The sequence below is a fragment of the Seriola dumerili genome, unplaced genomic scaffold (genome assembly GCF_002260705.1).
Source record: "Seriola dumerili isolate Sdu_G_001 unplaced genomic scaffold, Sdu_1.0 BDQW01000493.1, whole genome shotgun sequence".
Lineage (NCBI taxonomy): Eukaryota > Metazoa > Chordata > Actinopteri > Carangiformes > Carangidae > Seriola > Seriola dumerili.
This window is the reverse complement of record NW_019174748.1, coordinates 921,063-937,075: the sequence shown is the minus strand read 5'-3', so window position 1 is coordinate 937,075 and position 16,013 is coordinate 921,063. Positions and strand designations below refer to the sequence as shown.

At 42.1% G+C, this 16,013-nt stretch overlaps 1 protein-coding gene across 2 annotated transcripts in view; it reads right to left on the bottom strand.

The window, feature by feature from the left end:
- Positions 1-2,357: 2,357 nt before the first annotated feature.
- The window catches only part of gripap1 (GRIP1 associated protein 1), a 40,901-nt gene continuing 27,245 nt past the window's right edge, over positions 2,358-16,013 (bottom strand). For both annotated transcript variants that reach the window (XM_022763926.1, XM_022763927.1), the window contains 7 exons: positions 15,538-15,594; positions 15,180-15,279; positions 11,604-11,734; positions 9,805-9,921; positions 8,773-8,866; positions 4,012-4,184; positions 2,358-2,460 (listed from right to left, as the gene is read on the bottom strand). In XM_022763926.1, the coding sequence (XP_022619647.1) occupies positions 2,380-2,460; positions 4,012-4,184; positions 8,773-8,866; positions 9,805-9,921; positions 11,604-11,734; positions 15,180-15,279; positions 15,538-15,594 (753 nt within the window). In that variant the 3' untranslated portion in view covers positions 2,358-2,379. The remainder of the gene's footprint in view (positions 2,461-4,011; positions 4,185-8,772; positions 8,867-9,804; positions 9,922-11,603; positions 11,735-15,179; positions 15,280-15,537; positions 15,595-16,013) is intronic.

Sequence of the window (16,013 nt, the reverse complement as noted above, 5' to 3'; positions counted from 1 at the left end):
AGCTTCAGTTTGTTTTCAGTGCAGCTCGACTGGTTTCTTCTGACTGTTTTATGATATCAAATATTAAAATTATCTATATTTAAACTTTCAGACCAATTTAAGGTTCGATCCTATGCTGTGCAACTTATTTTAATATTTTTTTATTGTTCATTCATGTGTTAAATATGTAATAATGTATTTAAAGTTTGGTCTAAAGGATCTACATGAGATACTTGTTTATGTGAACGAGTGAAGCTGCTCTGGCAACAAGTCCAGCTCCTCTCACTGGTTCAGAGTCTTTCCCTCAGACTGAGGTGGATGTTTTCTGCAGTGTACAAACAAAAATAAAGCAGAGATGTACGGGCATATTATTACAGCATCACACAATGTCCAGGATATAGTCAGAGCTGGGTCAGCAGGAGCCATCCTGGTACAGAGTGTAATCCTGGGTGCAGTCAGGGGCCATGTCGCAAACATAAAAATAAATCCAAGATTCCAGGAGAAGAAAGAAAAAGCAGAACAGACAGGAAGTGTTTGTCGTTCACTTTCAAAGTTAAAGTTCTATTTTTTACAAAATCACAGAAGCAGATTTAAAGACAAAATAATAAGATATGTTCTCTCAAGCAGGAAGTAGGCCCTGCCCGACAGAAAAATAAAAGAACTTAAGTCACAAAAAAGCAACCAAAGATAATTTCACTTCTTTTCTGCACCATTTGGTGTCGCCGGTAAGGATGGAAAGAGTCACAAAAAGTTAACAGTGAGGGAGAAATTACATTTATGTAATCCAAGACAGACACGGCCTCAGAGGTAAAGAGCTGAATCATCAAAAACCAAACAAAAGCAAAGACACCGAAAATCATTTAGTTTTCATTGAGCCATTTTGCATCCCAGGTTGAACTGAATCACATGTCAGAGAGGATGGATGCCCAATGGTGCTGGATCAGAGCTGTAATCTCATTAATTCTCATATTTCCAGACAGAAGCCACAAAGAAAAAACTAAACATTTAAGCTCATCATCAGATTTTTACTCAAATCCAATTTTTTAAAAGCAGCAGAACTTTTGAAACCAAATTATCCTCTAATTTACTTTCTCAGTCCCAGTGAGTAGTGCAGACCTGATTTTATCTTAATTTTAAGATCAAACTTTCAGCCATTGAACCTAATTATTGATATTTGATATTTTAATGTAAAAATGACTTAAATTCATTTTTTATGTGTTCATAATAAACAGATGAGTTCATGAATTTGTCTTTTGTATAAAACCTTGAAATGACACGTCCTGATCCTGTTAAACATCCCTCATCATACAAGTGACAGGAGCCATTCTGCATCCCAGAGTGTCTGAGGAGTAATAAATAAAAGGAGAGATGCAAATTAGCTCCATGTTGTGGCTATGATGCCAAAGACACAGAAGGTTTGACATGTAAGACAGATGTGACAGGAGCTTAGTCCAGAAAATAGCCACAGCCTGACACAAACATAAAAAACATTAAATCAGTGTAACTGCTGGCGTCTGCTCACTAACACACCTGATTAACACGTGTGTGTGTCTGTCGTCAGACAAATGTGGAAACAGAATTGTCTAGATCAAAGTGACAGAAAAGACTCAATTGTGATGAAGAGTCACTGGATTAATCCTCATCACCTGACCTGAACATGGGACTGTCAGTCATGTGACATGACTAAATGATCTGCTGCTGAAGGTTGTGACTGAAAGCTCTTGGAAAGAAAACTATCAGTAACAGGTCAGACAGTCCAGGACATAGACAGGCCCCAAGTTTTCAGTAATGACTTTGTTGCAGACAGGAAGCCCGGGAAATAGCCAGATCACAACAGAGTTACTACACATAGAAACCAATAAAATAACTAATTCAGTCAGTTCAGATACAAGGACTGTGTTTTCCAGGACATAGCCAGGACCCAACAGACACCAGTAACGGCATTAGCAGACATTTACAGTCCGTTACAATAGAAATCATAAGTCTGTTACATTGTGTGGTTTCCAGGTTGTAGCCAGGACTCGACAAAGTGGTGCAGTCTAATTACAGTACATTCAAAAGCAACATAAATGAGCTGAGCGCAACTTTTGATGTTTCCATTCTCTCTGGTCTTTATAACTTACTGTTTTCTCGTGTCATTAAGAAACAATAAATTGACAAATTCCAGTATTTAGTCATAGCCCAGCAGGCAGACTGAAGTGGTGAAATCGTAACAGCTCCAGACAGCAGTCAGAGCCCACAGCAGGTCTTAGGTCATGAATATGGAAAGAAAGAAATACTGGTTCCAGGTGTTAGTCTGAGCCCAGCCCACACCGTCCAGCTGAGAAGAACAATAGTGGTGGTGGTGGTGGTGGTGGGGGGGGACGGGGGACGGGGGACGGATGGATCCAGGTCATGGTCTCATCCCGACCCAGTTGCTCCGACACCAGGACTGTTCTCTTTACTGAGACGGACTAATTCCTGGGACAAAACCTCCAGGTCCTGCAGAGGGCGGGAGGGAGGGAGGGAGGGAGGGAGAGAGAGAGAGAGAGAGAGAGAGACAGAGAGAGAGAGAGAGAGAGAGAGGAGTTCATTCCTCACTTTGAAAACAGCCGCTGATAAACAGAAATGTGAACATGTTGAAAACAGTCGACGCTGTCTCAGATCTTCAGTTTCAGACAGAAACAGGTGAATCTGTGGGTTCCGTTTGTACATTTTAAGACGTCTGGGAATCTTTTTTTAATGGATCACTGAGATGTCTAGAAAATTGGTTGTGAAGAGTTCTGATGGGACATCCTGGTCAGTGGACGTGTCTCACAGGGACGGGTTCTGACCGCTGGTGCCATTTAGGTGGCAGAAGACGTTGTTTAGTCTTTGTTTTATGTCTGACTCCACAGACATCAGAGAATGATCACGTAAACTGTTAACTCAGCGACACTGCTGTTGACAACAAACATGGCTGACCTCCTGAAACGCTCCAAAGTCGATGGAGCGACTGGGAAATGTGATATTTGTAGGAACAACGAGTTCTTTGTTTAAATATGAATCTGCTGTCCAACATGTTAAAGTCAGAAGTTGTTATGTTGATCATCTGTTCATCACTTCAACAGCAGAGAAAAGAGGAAACTGTTTCTCTGTCAAGGTCACTGAACACTGTGTGTGTGTGTGTGTGTGTGGCCTGGACTTCCCTCAGGGCGATCTGTCTTCCTACACACTCCTCAAAACACAACTTCACCCCCTGCAACGAATTAACCGCTTTACACACAAACACACACTCAGCGCTGCTCATCGTCATGGGAACAGTTACCACCACCAACCGCTCGGCAACGTTTCACACACTCGCACACACTGAACTGCCTGTTTTCATGTTCAGACATTAGGTCATTTGTGTGTATAACTTCATATACTTTATACTACTATAACTATCCAGAAATCCCGTGCAGTGATGTCAGCACAGTGGACAAACTGCTGTGGCTTTTATTTCCTATTTGTTCTTTATACCTCGATGTGTGTGTCGTACGGCTGAAACAATCTTCGACTAATTGTTGTGATCGGTGATGACGTAGATGTTGCAGCTCAACTGTCTGCTATGGGAGAAAGTCTAGTTTGCCGTACCCTGTGATATGTTAGACAGCTAGCAGGTAATTATACATTTTTGTTATATTCGACACTGTCAATTCGTTTATATTCAATTATACTGTTACTGTTTTATGGATTATGATATTGGTTAGAGAGACCTGCTAATTTCACAGATTTCTCCAGTTTATTCATAGACATGTCAGCGGTTGCCAGCATCCCTCAAGATGCTGATAGGCGACCACAGTAAGTAGCGAGCCAGGCTGATGTTACGGTAGGTGATTTGGGGTGGGGGATGTTAACCCCTTTGTTAACAAAACGGGCTGTTAACCAGCCATCCTCCCTCTCCAGCCCACGATCTAACTGTGCTGCGTATTGATAAAACCATGACGCTGTCCGAGGTGCTGAAGTAACAGACGGACTTCTATGTGTGTGTGTGTGTGTGTGTGTATGTGTGTGTGTGTGTGTGTGTGTTACCTTCTGCAGGTGCATGTTCTTGGTCAGCTGCTCTTCCAACATGTTTTGCAGCTTCTTGTTCATCTCTCTCAGGTTCTCGTCTCCTGGTTTGACCAGATCTCTAAGGACTGAACCCAGACCACCTCTGTCTCCCTGAGAGCCTCCGTGGCCTCCAAAGGCACTGCCCGACACATCTGAGGAGACGAGGAGACGAGGAGTTTCTGACAAAGTAAAGCTCTAGTAGAATCATTGCAGTGTGTCCACAGAGACAGGTTAAAGGTTAAAGCTTCTCTGTGACTGTGTATTAACCACCATGATGAAGCTGCTGTGTCTGTGTGTGTGTGAGACAGTATTTCTGCAGTCATCAGCTGATTCTCTTTAACACCCTTTAAGCCTCTATGAGACCTCCTTCAACACCTCAGTCACCAGCTGCACAGCAAACACAAGAGACATTTACACAGTGCTGCTAGGCGGAGCGCTGCAGACTACACCTTCCAGGACAGACCTCAGCTTAAAAATCAACAGTTGATCAACAAAAAATAAAAGTCAACACAGTTCAACACTACTAATTTTATTTCTTTGTCCTGGGATACAAGACAAGGAGAGGAGACAAGGAGATAAGAGGACAAGAGCGAAAGAGGAAATGAGATGAAAAGAGTGAAGAAAGTAGGGAAGGGGACACGAAAGGAGCAAAAAGGTAAGGAAAGAGAGGAGAAGACAAGTGAAGAGAGGAGAAAAGAGGAAACAAGAAGGGAGAGGAAAGGAGGAGATACGATAAGAGGAAAAAGATAGAAGGAAACAAGAAAGGACACAAGAGGGAAGAGAAGGAAACAAGTGAGGAAAAGAGGAGAATATGAGAGGAGAGGAGAGAAGACAGGATGTGGGTGTTTTTATGGATCTCAGTAGTAAATAAGACAGATTTACGACCAAATACATGTTACACACACACACACACACACACACACACACACACACACACACACACACACACGTGATAGGCATACTGGTGTGCACACACCACTACAACAGAAGCTTGTACATCACATCTGATGTTGTCATAAAAGTAGACACAAACACTCAAACCGTGTGTGTGTGTGTCAGCTGCATAAAACTAAGACATAAAAAAAGACTGCAGTGTACACGTACACACACACACACACACACACACACACACACACACACACACACACACACACACACACACACACACACACACAATGATTAAAGAGGTAAAAACTGATGGAACTAAAAGAAAAAGAAATGAAGAAACAAATAAAGGAAATTCTAATTAAAAGAAGATCATGTGGCAGCAGAGTAGACAACACACACACACACACACACACACACACACACACACACACACACACACACACACACACACACACACACACAGCTCCTATAGAGATGCTGACTGTGCAGGGTGTATGTGCTGTAAATATTTAACACCTGAACACCTGTGACTCTGTTTACCTGCATGTTGGTTTCACACATCTGGAGAACAGCTGTTCAACCTCAGCACTCAACCACCTTTGAGGAGTTAAGGTGCACACCGAGTCGAGTGTCCATAATAATAATTATTATAGTTCTTTTCTTAAAAAAAAAAAAGGTACAAGGTGCTTCACAGAAAAATAAAACCAGATAAAAGAGATGCCAAAGATCATGACAGTAAAACACAGTAAAAAGAGCACGACATCAGAATTAATAAAAACATTTGAAAGGATCTTGAAGTTGAAAAAAAGTTGACAGTTGAAAAGAGGCCGTAGAACATGGAGGAACAACAATTAGGAATAAAACAATATAAATAAAACACACATTAAACATTAGTAAAGGCTGAGATAAAGAGATGTGTTTTAAGAAGAGATTTAAATAAAGTTCATGAGTTACAGTCTGACTTCAGTCTGGAGGCTCTAACAGCAAAGATCAACAGTCTGTCATCAGCCATGAGTTAGTATCTGAAGTCTAGAAAATATCACTGATGAACAGGAGCTGCTGAGAAACCCTGAAGCAAGGCATTAACCCTCCACCTGCTCCACAGATCAACGGTGTTGCCTAGCAACCCAGCAGCAGGTTACAATAACCATGACACACTCACGACAAGTCTTAACTAAATGTAAATGAACACTGGATGTATAGAACATACACACACACACACGCACGCACACATGCACACACACATGCACACATGCACGCACGCACACACACGCACACACACACACACACACACACACACACACACACACACACACACACACACACAGAGCCCAGTTTGCAGCAGAAGTAGCTCAGCTCTTGTTTTACTGCCCATTAGATTTCACATCATTCCAGTGTTAATGGGAGTGAATGAGAGTTAAACCAGTGAAACATGAAATTGAAAACAGCAGGAGAGAAAGAACAGAGAGAACAATGAGGAGAGAGGAGGAGGGAGGAAACAGGAGGACAGAAGGGAGGGAGGAAACAGGAGACAGGAAAGGAAACAGGAGGAGGGAGGAGAGGTAACTATCAGTACACCACGTTTCACAGTTTCACTCAGACACTGAGTCACGTGTTTGTTCAGGTGAGTAAAGAGCAGACTTAAGAGTCCTGCACGGGTCTGGTTTAAAACCTGATCAATCAAACTGATCGATCAGGTCGGACCTGACCATCAATAGAATTTTGTCTATTTTTCCTTCTTTTCTTCCTTAGTTTTAACTGGGTTAAGTATGATCATTGTCGACCGTTTTAAAAACTCTCTTCCTCTTTTTATTGTCATTTTGTTCACTTGAATTTCCACCTCGTCAGGCAGGAATCATGCTTCTCCAAAGATGCACATCAATGCCTGTGCAGAGAGAGGGGTGTTATGGGTAACGGCTGAAGAGCACGTCTCACAAATGTCATTAACACATCGTGGTTTGTCACAGGAAGTTTGATACAGCCCCTGAAGTGTGTCATGCTAACAACAGCTGCTACAGCTGAGTGCATGGCACAGGTTTAGTGTTTTATGTGGTTGTGCTTACAGTTTGTCAAGTGCTTTCAATTTTGTAAATGAAAAAGTAAATGCAAAACATGTTGTAGAGGAGTCAATGGATAGCAGCCAACTGTTTTATTATCGTTTCTCTATAATGAATTAAAGACTGAACGGCACTGCTCAGGTCTCAGTTGTTGAATTCTCTGATTGTAGAAGTAAAAGAAGTTTCACTGATGTGACACGTCTCTACTACTGTAAATGCATCAATCCTAAAATTTGAAAAATCTGAATCAAAGTTCAACATGAGCATTAACAGAGGTTGAAATGAAGGTGGGAACCAAAGAAAACAGCTCTAATTTTGTTATTAATGTTCAGTTTTTAATACAGTGTGTTGTTGTTTCTGCAGGAGGATCAGAGATTAGAAAAAGGAGGAGGAGGAGGGTATTTAAGTGAAAAATAAATCTGCTGATAGTTTGAGGAGTTATTAAAAAACATTTCACACACACACACACACATAAACACACACACACACGCTCAGCATCACTGTGCTAAAACAGTAAAGCAGCTAAATATAGCAGCAGTGGAACATGAGGGAGAGACAGTGAGTTCAAATGGATTAACAGAGAGAGAGAGAGAGAGACAGAGAGAGAGAGAGAGAGAAAATCTGAAACATCAGAATTCACAGATTCAAGACTCCACATGTCTCTGTTTCAGGAACTGATCAGTGCGATTTTCTATGAAACACACACAATGTTCAAGTGTTTGTTCCCGATAAACAGAAGAACATCTCCTCTTCCACACATACACACACACACACACACACACACACACACACACACACACACACACACACACACACACACACAGGTCCATGTGTGTGTGCAGGTAACTGAAGCGGGAGATTAAAGTGGTTGTAATGAAGTGTCACTGTCAGATAAACGATGTGCTGAGCCAGCTGACCCACCACTGACTGACTTTATATTACCTCGGACTGTACAGAACACTTTGTACCATTGAGTCCTTTCACACTCTTCTCATCAGTCTCATCATTATTTTACATTTATGAAAATTATTTTATGTATAAAATAATGTCAGAAGCACCAGAGGAGTTTTCTGAGATAATCTGAGCTTTTTGAATCTTTAAAACAATTACAGGATCATTAGTCACTCAGCGATGACGTCTGAATACAGTTTACATGAACACCATGAGGAGAAATGATGTGGTGCTGCAGTCTGACTACTCAGCTGGATCAGTCAACTCCACTTAGACCTGCAGCTTTTAATGATGTTTTTCAACTGTTAACGAGTGTTATACAGTCACTGCCCAAAGAAAAAATGTGACCCGACCTTTATTATTAAATGAGAAGAACACACACGTCCTACAGTCTTTTCATGTTCTCCTCCAGTTAAACGAGTCTCTTGCATCACAGCAACAGAAGCTTGTGTGTGTTGGTTTGTTTTGTCGTCTCTAATTAAAGGAACAAACCGAAAAACCAACACAAACAGCTGCAGCTGTCACCTCAGAGCAAGTGATTATATTTTTATGAAATATAATATTAGGCTTGTTGAGCATTAGGCCTCAGCAGGGCAACGCTCACTCATTCACAGGAGGATTATATGTTCCTGTTATGAGAGAAATCCTCTTGATTCAAAGACCAAATCAAGTATTAAACCTCAGAGGTTCAACATCAGGTTTTAAAGATACAGCTCAGGGACAACATACTGCAGCTGTTATATCACTGTCAAGTCTGTGTCCATATCACTGCTTCAGAAATCATGTTAACTATCTGTGTGTGTGTGTGTGTGTGTGTGTGTGTGTGTGTGTGTGTGTGTGTTACCTATGCGGCTGTCCATCACATATGTCTCTATGATGGCGCTCTTCCTGCAGATGTCCTCAGCCATCGACGAGCAGCTCACCTCCAGATGTTTCACCTGGAGACAGAATAAAAAAAACCAAAAAAACAGTTCAGTGTTTTATGTTTTCTAACAACAGAAGAATAGACGAGCTACTAACAAATTTACAGATTCATTTTATCTTTTTTAATTATGTAAATATGTTAAAAACATAACATAACATAACTGTGCACTCAAAGATTTTGGTTGACACTGGCCCTGAGATCACGCACGCCTGGAATTGTTGCGGAGCCCCCTATGGGTCGAGATCACGAGGCTTTGGTAGACCTCTACCAAAAGACGGCCTGAAGATATGTACCCAGATTTATGATGTTTGGACAAATCATTAATGAGTTATGGGTTATGAGTTATGAGTTATGAGTTTTCCTGCTAAGCCCCACCGCTTGTGAAGTTTATTAGTTAATATCTTAAAAACTAAATAAGATATCAACAGGTTTTACACAACCTTTGATCAGCTGGGTCAAATGATGATCTACAGAAAATTTGGTAGCTGTCAGAGGGGGAGGTGTCAAATAACCTTTTCAAAAGATTCAAAATCCAACATGGAGGACTTTTATGGCCCGAGAGGCTTTTTGTAGAGAACACTGAGCTGGACCGGTGAGTCAGATTTCAAATAACGAGCAAACATCGAGTTTTTAATTGAAAACTGAAAGAACTTGTCAAGTATCAAAGTTATTAACTTAACAGATGAATTATTGCAGCAGCAGAAACTTGTTCAGCCCAGAGCTCACCAAGGAACCTGCAGACACTGGGAATATTGAACATTAATAATTCATCCAACAACATAAACCTGCTTCTAAAACAGGCTGAACCTGAACTGAGCCGCTCAAACAGGACGAGCTGAAAGTTTGCTTTTCTTTGACTTTTTGGTTTTATTTGCTGATAGTAATCCAGACACACGGGACAGAGACAGGACATGTAACATACGGTTGTCATGGTAACAGAAAGCTCCTCACCTTTTCCTCCAGCATCCACTTCTCCTGCTGAACCTCAGCGAGACGCTGGAACAACTCTCCGACCTCGTCATCAGACAGTTCAGCCGGACGGTTGGACTGAGGACTGCCTCCTCCAGACTGAGACACGAGCAGGGAGAGAACATCATTAAACATCAACTCAGAGACAGAGGTGACTGATCTGTCCTGCTCCAGGGCTCTGTGGCAGCAGGGGATTTAAACTCACAAACTTTCTGATGAGGACCTCAGAACAAGAAAGTAGAAACAGAATAACATCACTATCTGTCTCTTTCTTTAAAGCAGTGGTGACCCCTGAAAAAAAACCTCGTGTCCCTCGTGGCCCCTCACAGACTGTACGAGTACCTGCTGTAGACAGGTGTGAACATTTTTTTTTTCTTATCAGATTGATGAGAGCAGTGTTTCTCAAACTTTTTCAGACCAAGGACTTAACCATTAAATAAAAGTCACGGACCACCTCGCTCCCCAAACATCCCCAAAACCAACAGGGCGACTGCTGCGAGCTAGTGTGAAAGAATGTGACCTGGGAAAGAGTTTTAATTATTGCCAACCCCTGAACCTCACACTGGTCAATGTCATCAAACGCACTGTGATCTCAGTCATGCTACGTGAGTAGACAGTGTCGCAATACAGTAGGTTACAGTGAAGCCCAACAACACTGCAAAACAACCAATTCAAATAATAATGTGTGAATTTACATATAAGTTGATTGATTAGTAATTTAGGACAAAATAAACCAGGACATTTACATCACCAGGTCTGAGAGGAGCTTAAAAACTGATGGTTTCACAGCTCTGTCTCTCAGCTGTCAGAGGAAGTCACACACATCACACCCTCTCTGTCATGTGACGCTGTTGCTAATGACGACCAAACCACCGCAGTAAACTGACCCGACGGTGGACTCTGCTTACTTTCATGTTTTGACGGAAACATTCGGTTACATAAACTGAACCTGTCAGCTCTATTTACGGTGTTTCTATCAATAGGAGCGCACACACACACACACACACACACACACACACACACACACACACACACACACACACACACACACACACACAGTGTCACCATGATGACAGTTAAAAATAGCAGCAGAGGAACTTCAAAGACTCTTCTGAGAAAATAAATGTAAAATATAATCAAACAAAAACAGAAGAAATATTTAAATCTACTGTCTGATACAGTGACAGTCAAAGAGGAGGATCATGGGATATTATTGTTCAGCCTGCTATCACCACGTCAGCACATCCCCATGGTAACTGATGTCATAACAACAGACAGGTAGAGAGGTCAGACCGGGGGGACACATACACACACACACACACACACACGACACACACACACACACACACACACACACACACACACACACACACACACACGCAAGACTCGGGTTGTGCAGTTTACAGCCAGCCACACATGCTCCTCCTGCAGCGCTCAAGTCATTGACTTTTAGTTTTTAGGAGGAGCCTGAGCACCTACAGCTAATTAACTGAGTGGATGATCAATGACCTGGTTGTTGGAAATGAATGTTCAACTGTCTGCTGCTTGAAACAAACTCCTACATGAGTCACGAGTGCTGTCGAAACCTCTGCTACGATCTGTAGAGAACCAGTTTTAATATCATGACAGTGGAGTTTTACATGTCGTCAGAGTCTGGACTCTGAGCCAGCTCACTGCAGAATTACACACCGTAACACTGCCTTTCTCTTTTCTGTCAGTGTTTCTGAGGCAGTCACCTTTTAGCTCTCTGAACTGTGATAAGCGGCTGAGGCTCCACCCACCTTGTTTTGATTGGCCGGCTGAGCCTCCTTCATCATGTCCCTGTAGGAGAAGGAGGAGACGGAGGACGAGTCTCCGGTTTGCTGAGTCCGACTGGGACTGTTGATCTCTGACAGAACCAGCTCCTCCAGACCTGAGACAGACAGGATGGAGATCGTGATGAGAGCCGCAGGAAATCATGAAAATATACACAAAAAACATCTGGATTCACCTCTGAGAGGACAGTCAGGATACTACACACTACACTCTGCTGCTGCTGATGCTACAACAGCCGGATGCTGCTGTGATGTCTCATCCACAGGGTCTGCAGACTGAGACTGTGTCCATTCAACAATACAGTGCATTCAGAGCAATGTAATCAGACTTTATTAACTGAAATTGTCATTGGTTAAAACTGAATGACTGTTCAGTGTTTATATTAAGTGTGACCTCCGCGTCATGACCGGTCGACTGAACCGTACAGTGCGAGTAAACACAACACACAAGATTAAAAGAAATTTTCAGCACTCTTGAGTTGTGATCCTCAGCTTTTGATTTTAGCATCAGGCTGCAAAGGGGAAAAAGGTCTGGATACTTTCTGCATACACTGTATAATCTGCCTGTGAGTATCTCAGTCTGTGTACCTTCAGGCAGTTTGTTTTTTCATTTTAAACCAAAAACGGAAAAACAGAAAAACAGAGCACTTTTTCCATCAGAATTAAAAACGAAAACAAGAACATCAAATTGCAAATTCCTTTTTATTCCATATTCCTTATTTAATTAAAGAATGACTAAAGGTTGTCAGGTAGCATGGAAGTAACGATAAATATTTCAAAAGAGAGCTAAGAGGATAGAATGGCCATTCTATAAAGTGTAGCTGAGCTGTTTTTCCATTTTTGGTTTAAAACAAAAAAACTTACTGCCTGAATGTGCACTGATGTATCTCATGTCAAAAAATCTCAACTATACATAAACAAGTTGTCCACCCAAACATTAAACTATCTATAACTAACTGTTGCAGTGGAAAATGGTGGTGAAAGGACTGTCCCCTGTCACATTAAGTCAGTGAAGTATCCCCTGTAAAACACATCGTGCCTCTAAGACACTTAACTGTCTTTAAGTCTTTTAAATGATCATTTAAAGGGACAGCGCACTTGCTTAACTAAAAGGTCCACTGGCTTTTAGGGACAGGTCACCGGCTGAGGGGGACCATTCATTGTCGTAAAGGGTCAGTCCTGTGTCTGCCTCACTGGTCGTCTGCCAGGCCTCATGCTGGTGTTGATAAACTGTGGTAAATGGGCAGCGCTCTGACTTTTAGCTGTGCACCTGTAATTTCCACCTGTGAGTCTGCCAGTGCAGGGAAGTCTTGACATTTGGATTTATCCATGAATGTTTTAAAGCGATTGTCTCCTGGTTTAAAAAGACTCTTTGGGAACGGCCATGAGCGAACTGTGCCTTTAAGACTATGGCCGTCCCTGTTATGCACTGGACCGTCCCTTTAAGGCAGGTGGTGGGAGTGGGCAGAGAGATAAGTATGCTACTTTAAAATGTCTGATTCTCAGGTTTGTGCAGAAGAGCCTTTTAAACATTCATCACTACTCATTGATTATACATGATGCAGAGGACTGCCCTGCACCAGTGTGTGTGTGTGTGTGTGTGTGTGTGTGTGTGTGTGTGCGCGCGCACGCGCGCGAGTGTGTGTCTGTGAGTATGTGTGAGTGTGTGCATAAAACGAGTACACGAGTACAAACAGTGTGACTGAAAGGCTGTTAAATTAAAAAAAATCCAAGACAGAAATGTGGAAAAAACAAGTGAGAGAAAACTAAATGTAATGGAGACAAACAGAAAGTGACTGACTGTGCGGCTGTGTAAGTGTTGTATTTACGTGTATTTGTGTGTGTATTGTGCCAGCAGACGCCAGTGTGTCCACCTCAGCTCTGGGAATCGGAGCACGGCATTAAATATTGAACAGAAGGTTCCGGACTAAGCCAGAACCTCCTGATGCAGGGTTAGCACGCCGCAGATTATCGGCCCCATCGGTCACGTTCCAATCACATCGCAGCCACTTAGGACACACACAACCACACACACACACACATACACATCTCTCCTTACTGGAGCATTTAAAGGGCAATGGGCAGGTTCTGTTTCAGGACAGTGAACAGAGCTCTGAGGCGATAAAGTGCTGAACAACATGGCTGTTTTGTCTGTGATGGTACCCATAAGTTTGGGTTTGGACTTCGGGTCTCTCGTCATTTTTGTCAGTTTGAGGAAACAAAGAACCTAAATCTGAGACTAAAAGAAAACTGCAGACCCTGAACACATCACTCCGTGGGCCACAGTTGTTTTGATGATGTATTAATTTTCTGATTCTCCACTCAGACTTAAATCAGTAGAAGTTATGGTGGAATACTGACACTGACTTTGTCTTTGAGGACAAAAGTTCCCCTCTTCTCGCTCACTTCAGTTCAGCCCTAAAATTCTCCTCAGCTGATGTTTCTGTCGTCATTAGATGAACTTTATCTCAAGTCTCTTTAACAATTGTTTGAACTTGTTGAATATGGCAATCCAGATTCCCAAGAATGGGAGGATGCAGTTTCATCAATCTGCAAGCTCAGCAGGACTCAAGTGTTTATACACCTGTTTGTTATCAGTCATCACACTGCCTCTGTTGGTTTTTATTTATTCATCTTTGTTAACTTGATTGCGGAGTGTGGAGATCTGTAAGGAGCCACAGAGGCAGCTCCAGACTGTTACAAGAACTTTATCTTCCAGAAATGAATCTATCTCCGGAGAGATGTCAGAGCTGGTGGTAAATTAGCAAAGATGCTGAGACCTGACTGAGATCTCTTCAGGATGACCATGGATGCTGACTGTAATGCGTCACCCAATCAGCAAATCCCAAGATATTATTTAGATAAGTCAAACAAAACCTAATCATTTCCCTCCTCAGATAATTTCAGATTTACATTTGGTGACACAATAACAGCTGTGTTTTCTTCTGGGCAGAAGTATCGAGCACAGTCAACCAAGGACGGCGTCTAACTACTACAAAAAGCAACTCAGCAAACAAACAAACAAACATTTGTAAATGGAAAAAACATAAACGATACAGATACATAAGATTTGATTTCATTAATAAATTGAAAAAGCGCTATTTCTAAAACTCCAGACATTAAAGGACCAGTGGCCCTCCCCTCACCCCTCCCTGTCCAAGCATGTACGAGAACCTACGGTGGCCTTCAGGTAACATAAAAACTCAAAGGCTCTAGAGCCAGTGTTTGGTTTGTCCGTTATGGGCTACTGTAGAAACATGAGGGTGCAACACGGCGGCTCTGTGGAAGAGGACCTGGTCATGGAGATATGAAGGGCTCATACTAAAATAGTAAAAACACCACAATCCTCAGTGATGAATTATGATAACAGTTAATATTAATTAATATTTCAGTCGACTTCTGCCAACAGCTCCCCTCAATCCTATACACTGGTCCTTTAAACTCAGTTATTGACATCAAATTAAACCAGGTCAGAGCCAGAGACTCTTTCTGGAGACCAGACACTGTTGTGACATCACAGTGTCATCTCAGGTGTGTGTGTACCTGTCCTGGTCTTGCTGTTGGTCAGTATCTCCTGGAGTCTCTCCTGCAGTTTGTCCGCTCGCTTCCTCTCCAGCTGCAGCTGCCGCTTCAAGTCCTTCAGCTGCGCACACACACACACACGCACACACACACACACACACACACACACACACACACACACAGTCAGGGATTTACTTTGTAATTATTATTTTCCATGCACTGCTGCCCTTAAATTACTCTGGAAAATATATTCCCTCTCTGTCATCTCTTTTTAAATTCTACTCAGTGCATCCACTCATCTGTCTGTCTGTCCATCACTGCAGACGGACAGACAGATGGATGAGTGGCCTGTCTATCAGTCAGTGGACACTGAACTCACCGCTGCACTTCCTTTCTTCTCCAGGATCCTCTGACCGTCCACAGTGTCCTTTATCTCCTGCACACAGAGCAGATTGATGGAGGTCAGAGACAGAAAGAATAAAACAATAATAATTCCACAACTGTAAAATCATTTTGCTTTGATGCTGATGCAGCTTTTTAAAAGGATCAACCCAGTGATTTTACATATTTTAACTGCATATTTCATAAGTCATGTTGCTGTAGAGGTTCATATCTTTAAATACCAGGAGGTTTGTTCATAAAGCTTCTTTCTATAGCCGACACTGCAAAGTGCTTGACGATAAAAAAACAACTGAGGGACATGAAAAACTGATACACAGGAATGGTAAAATAAATAAACAGATGGTTCTTTGGCTGCCGTGAGGAACAGCAAACCCTTCCTTTATGTCTCATGTGTGCAGGTACCTCATCATGTTTATCCCTGAAACAGATCAAGTTTAAATTTACTGGCCAGTC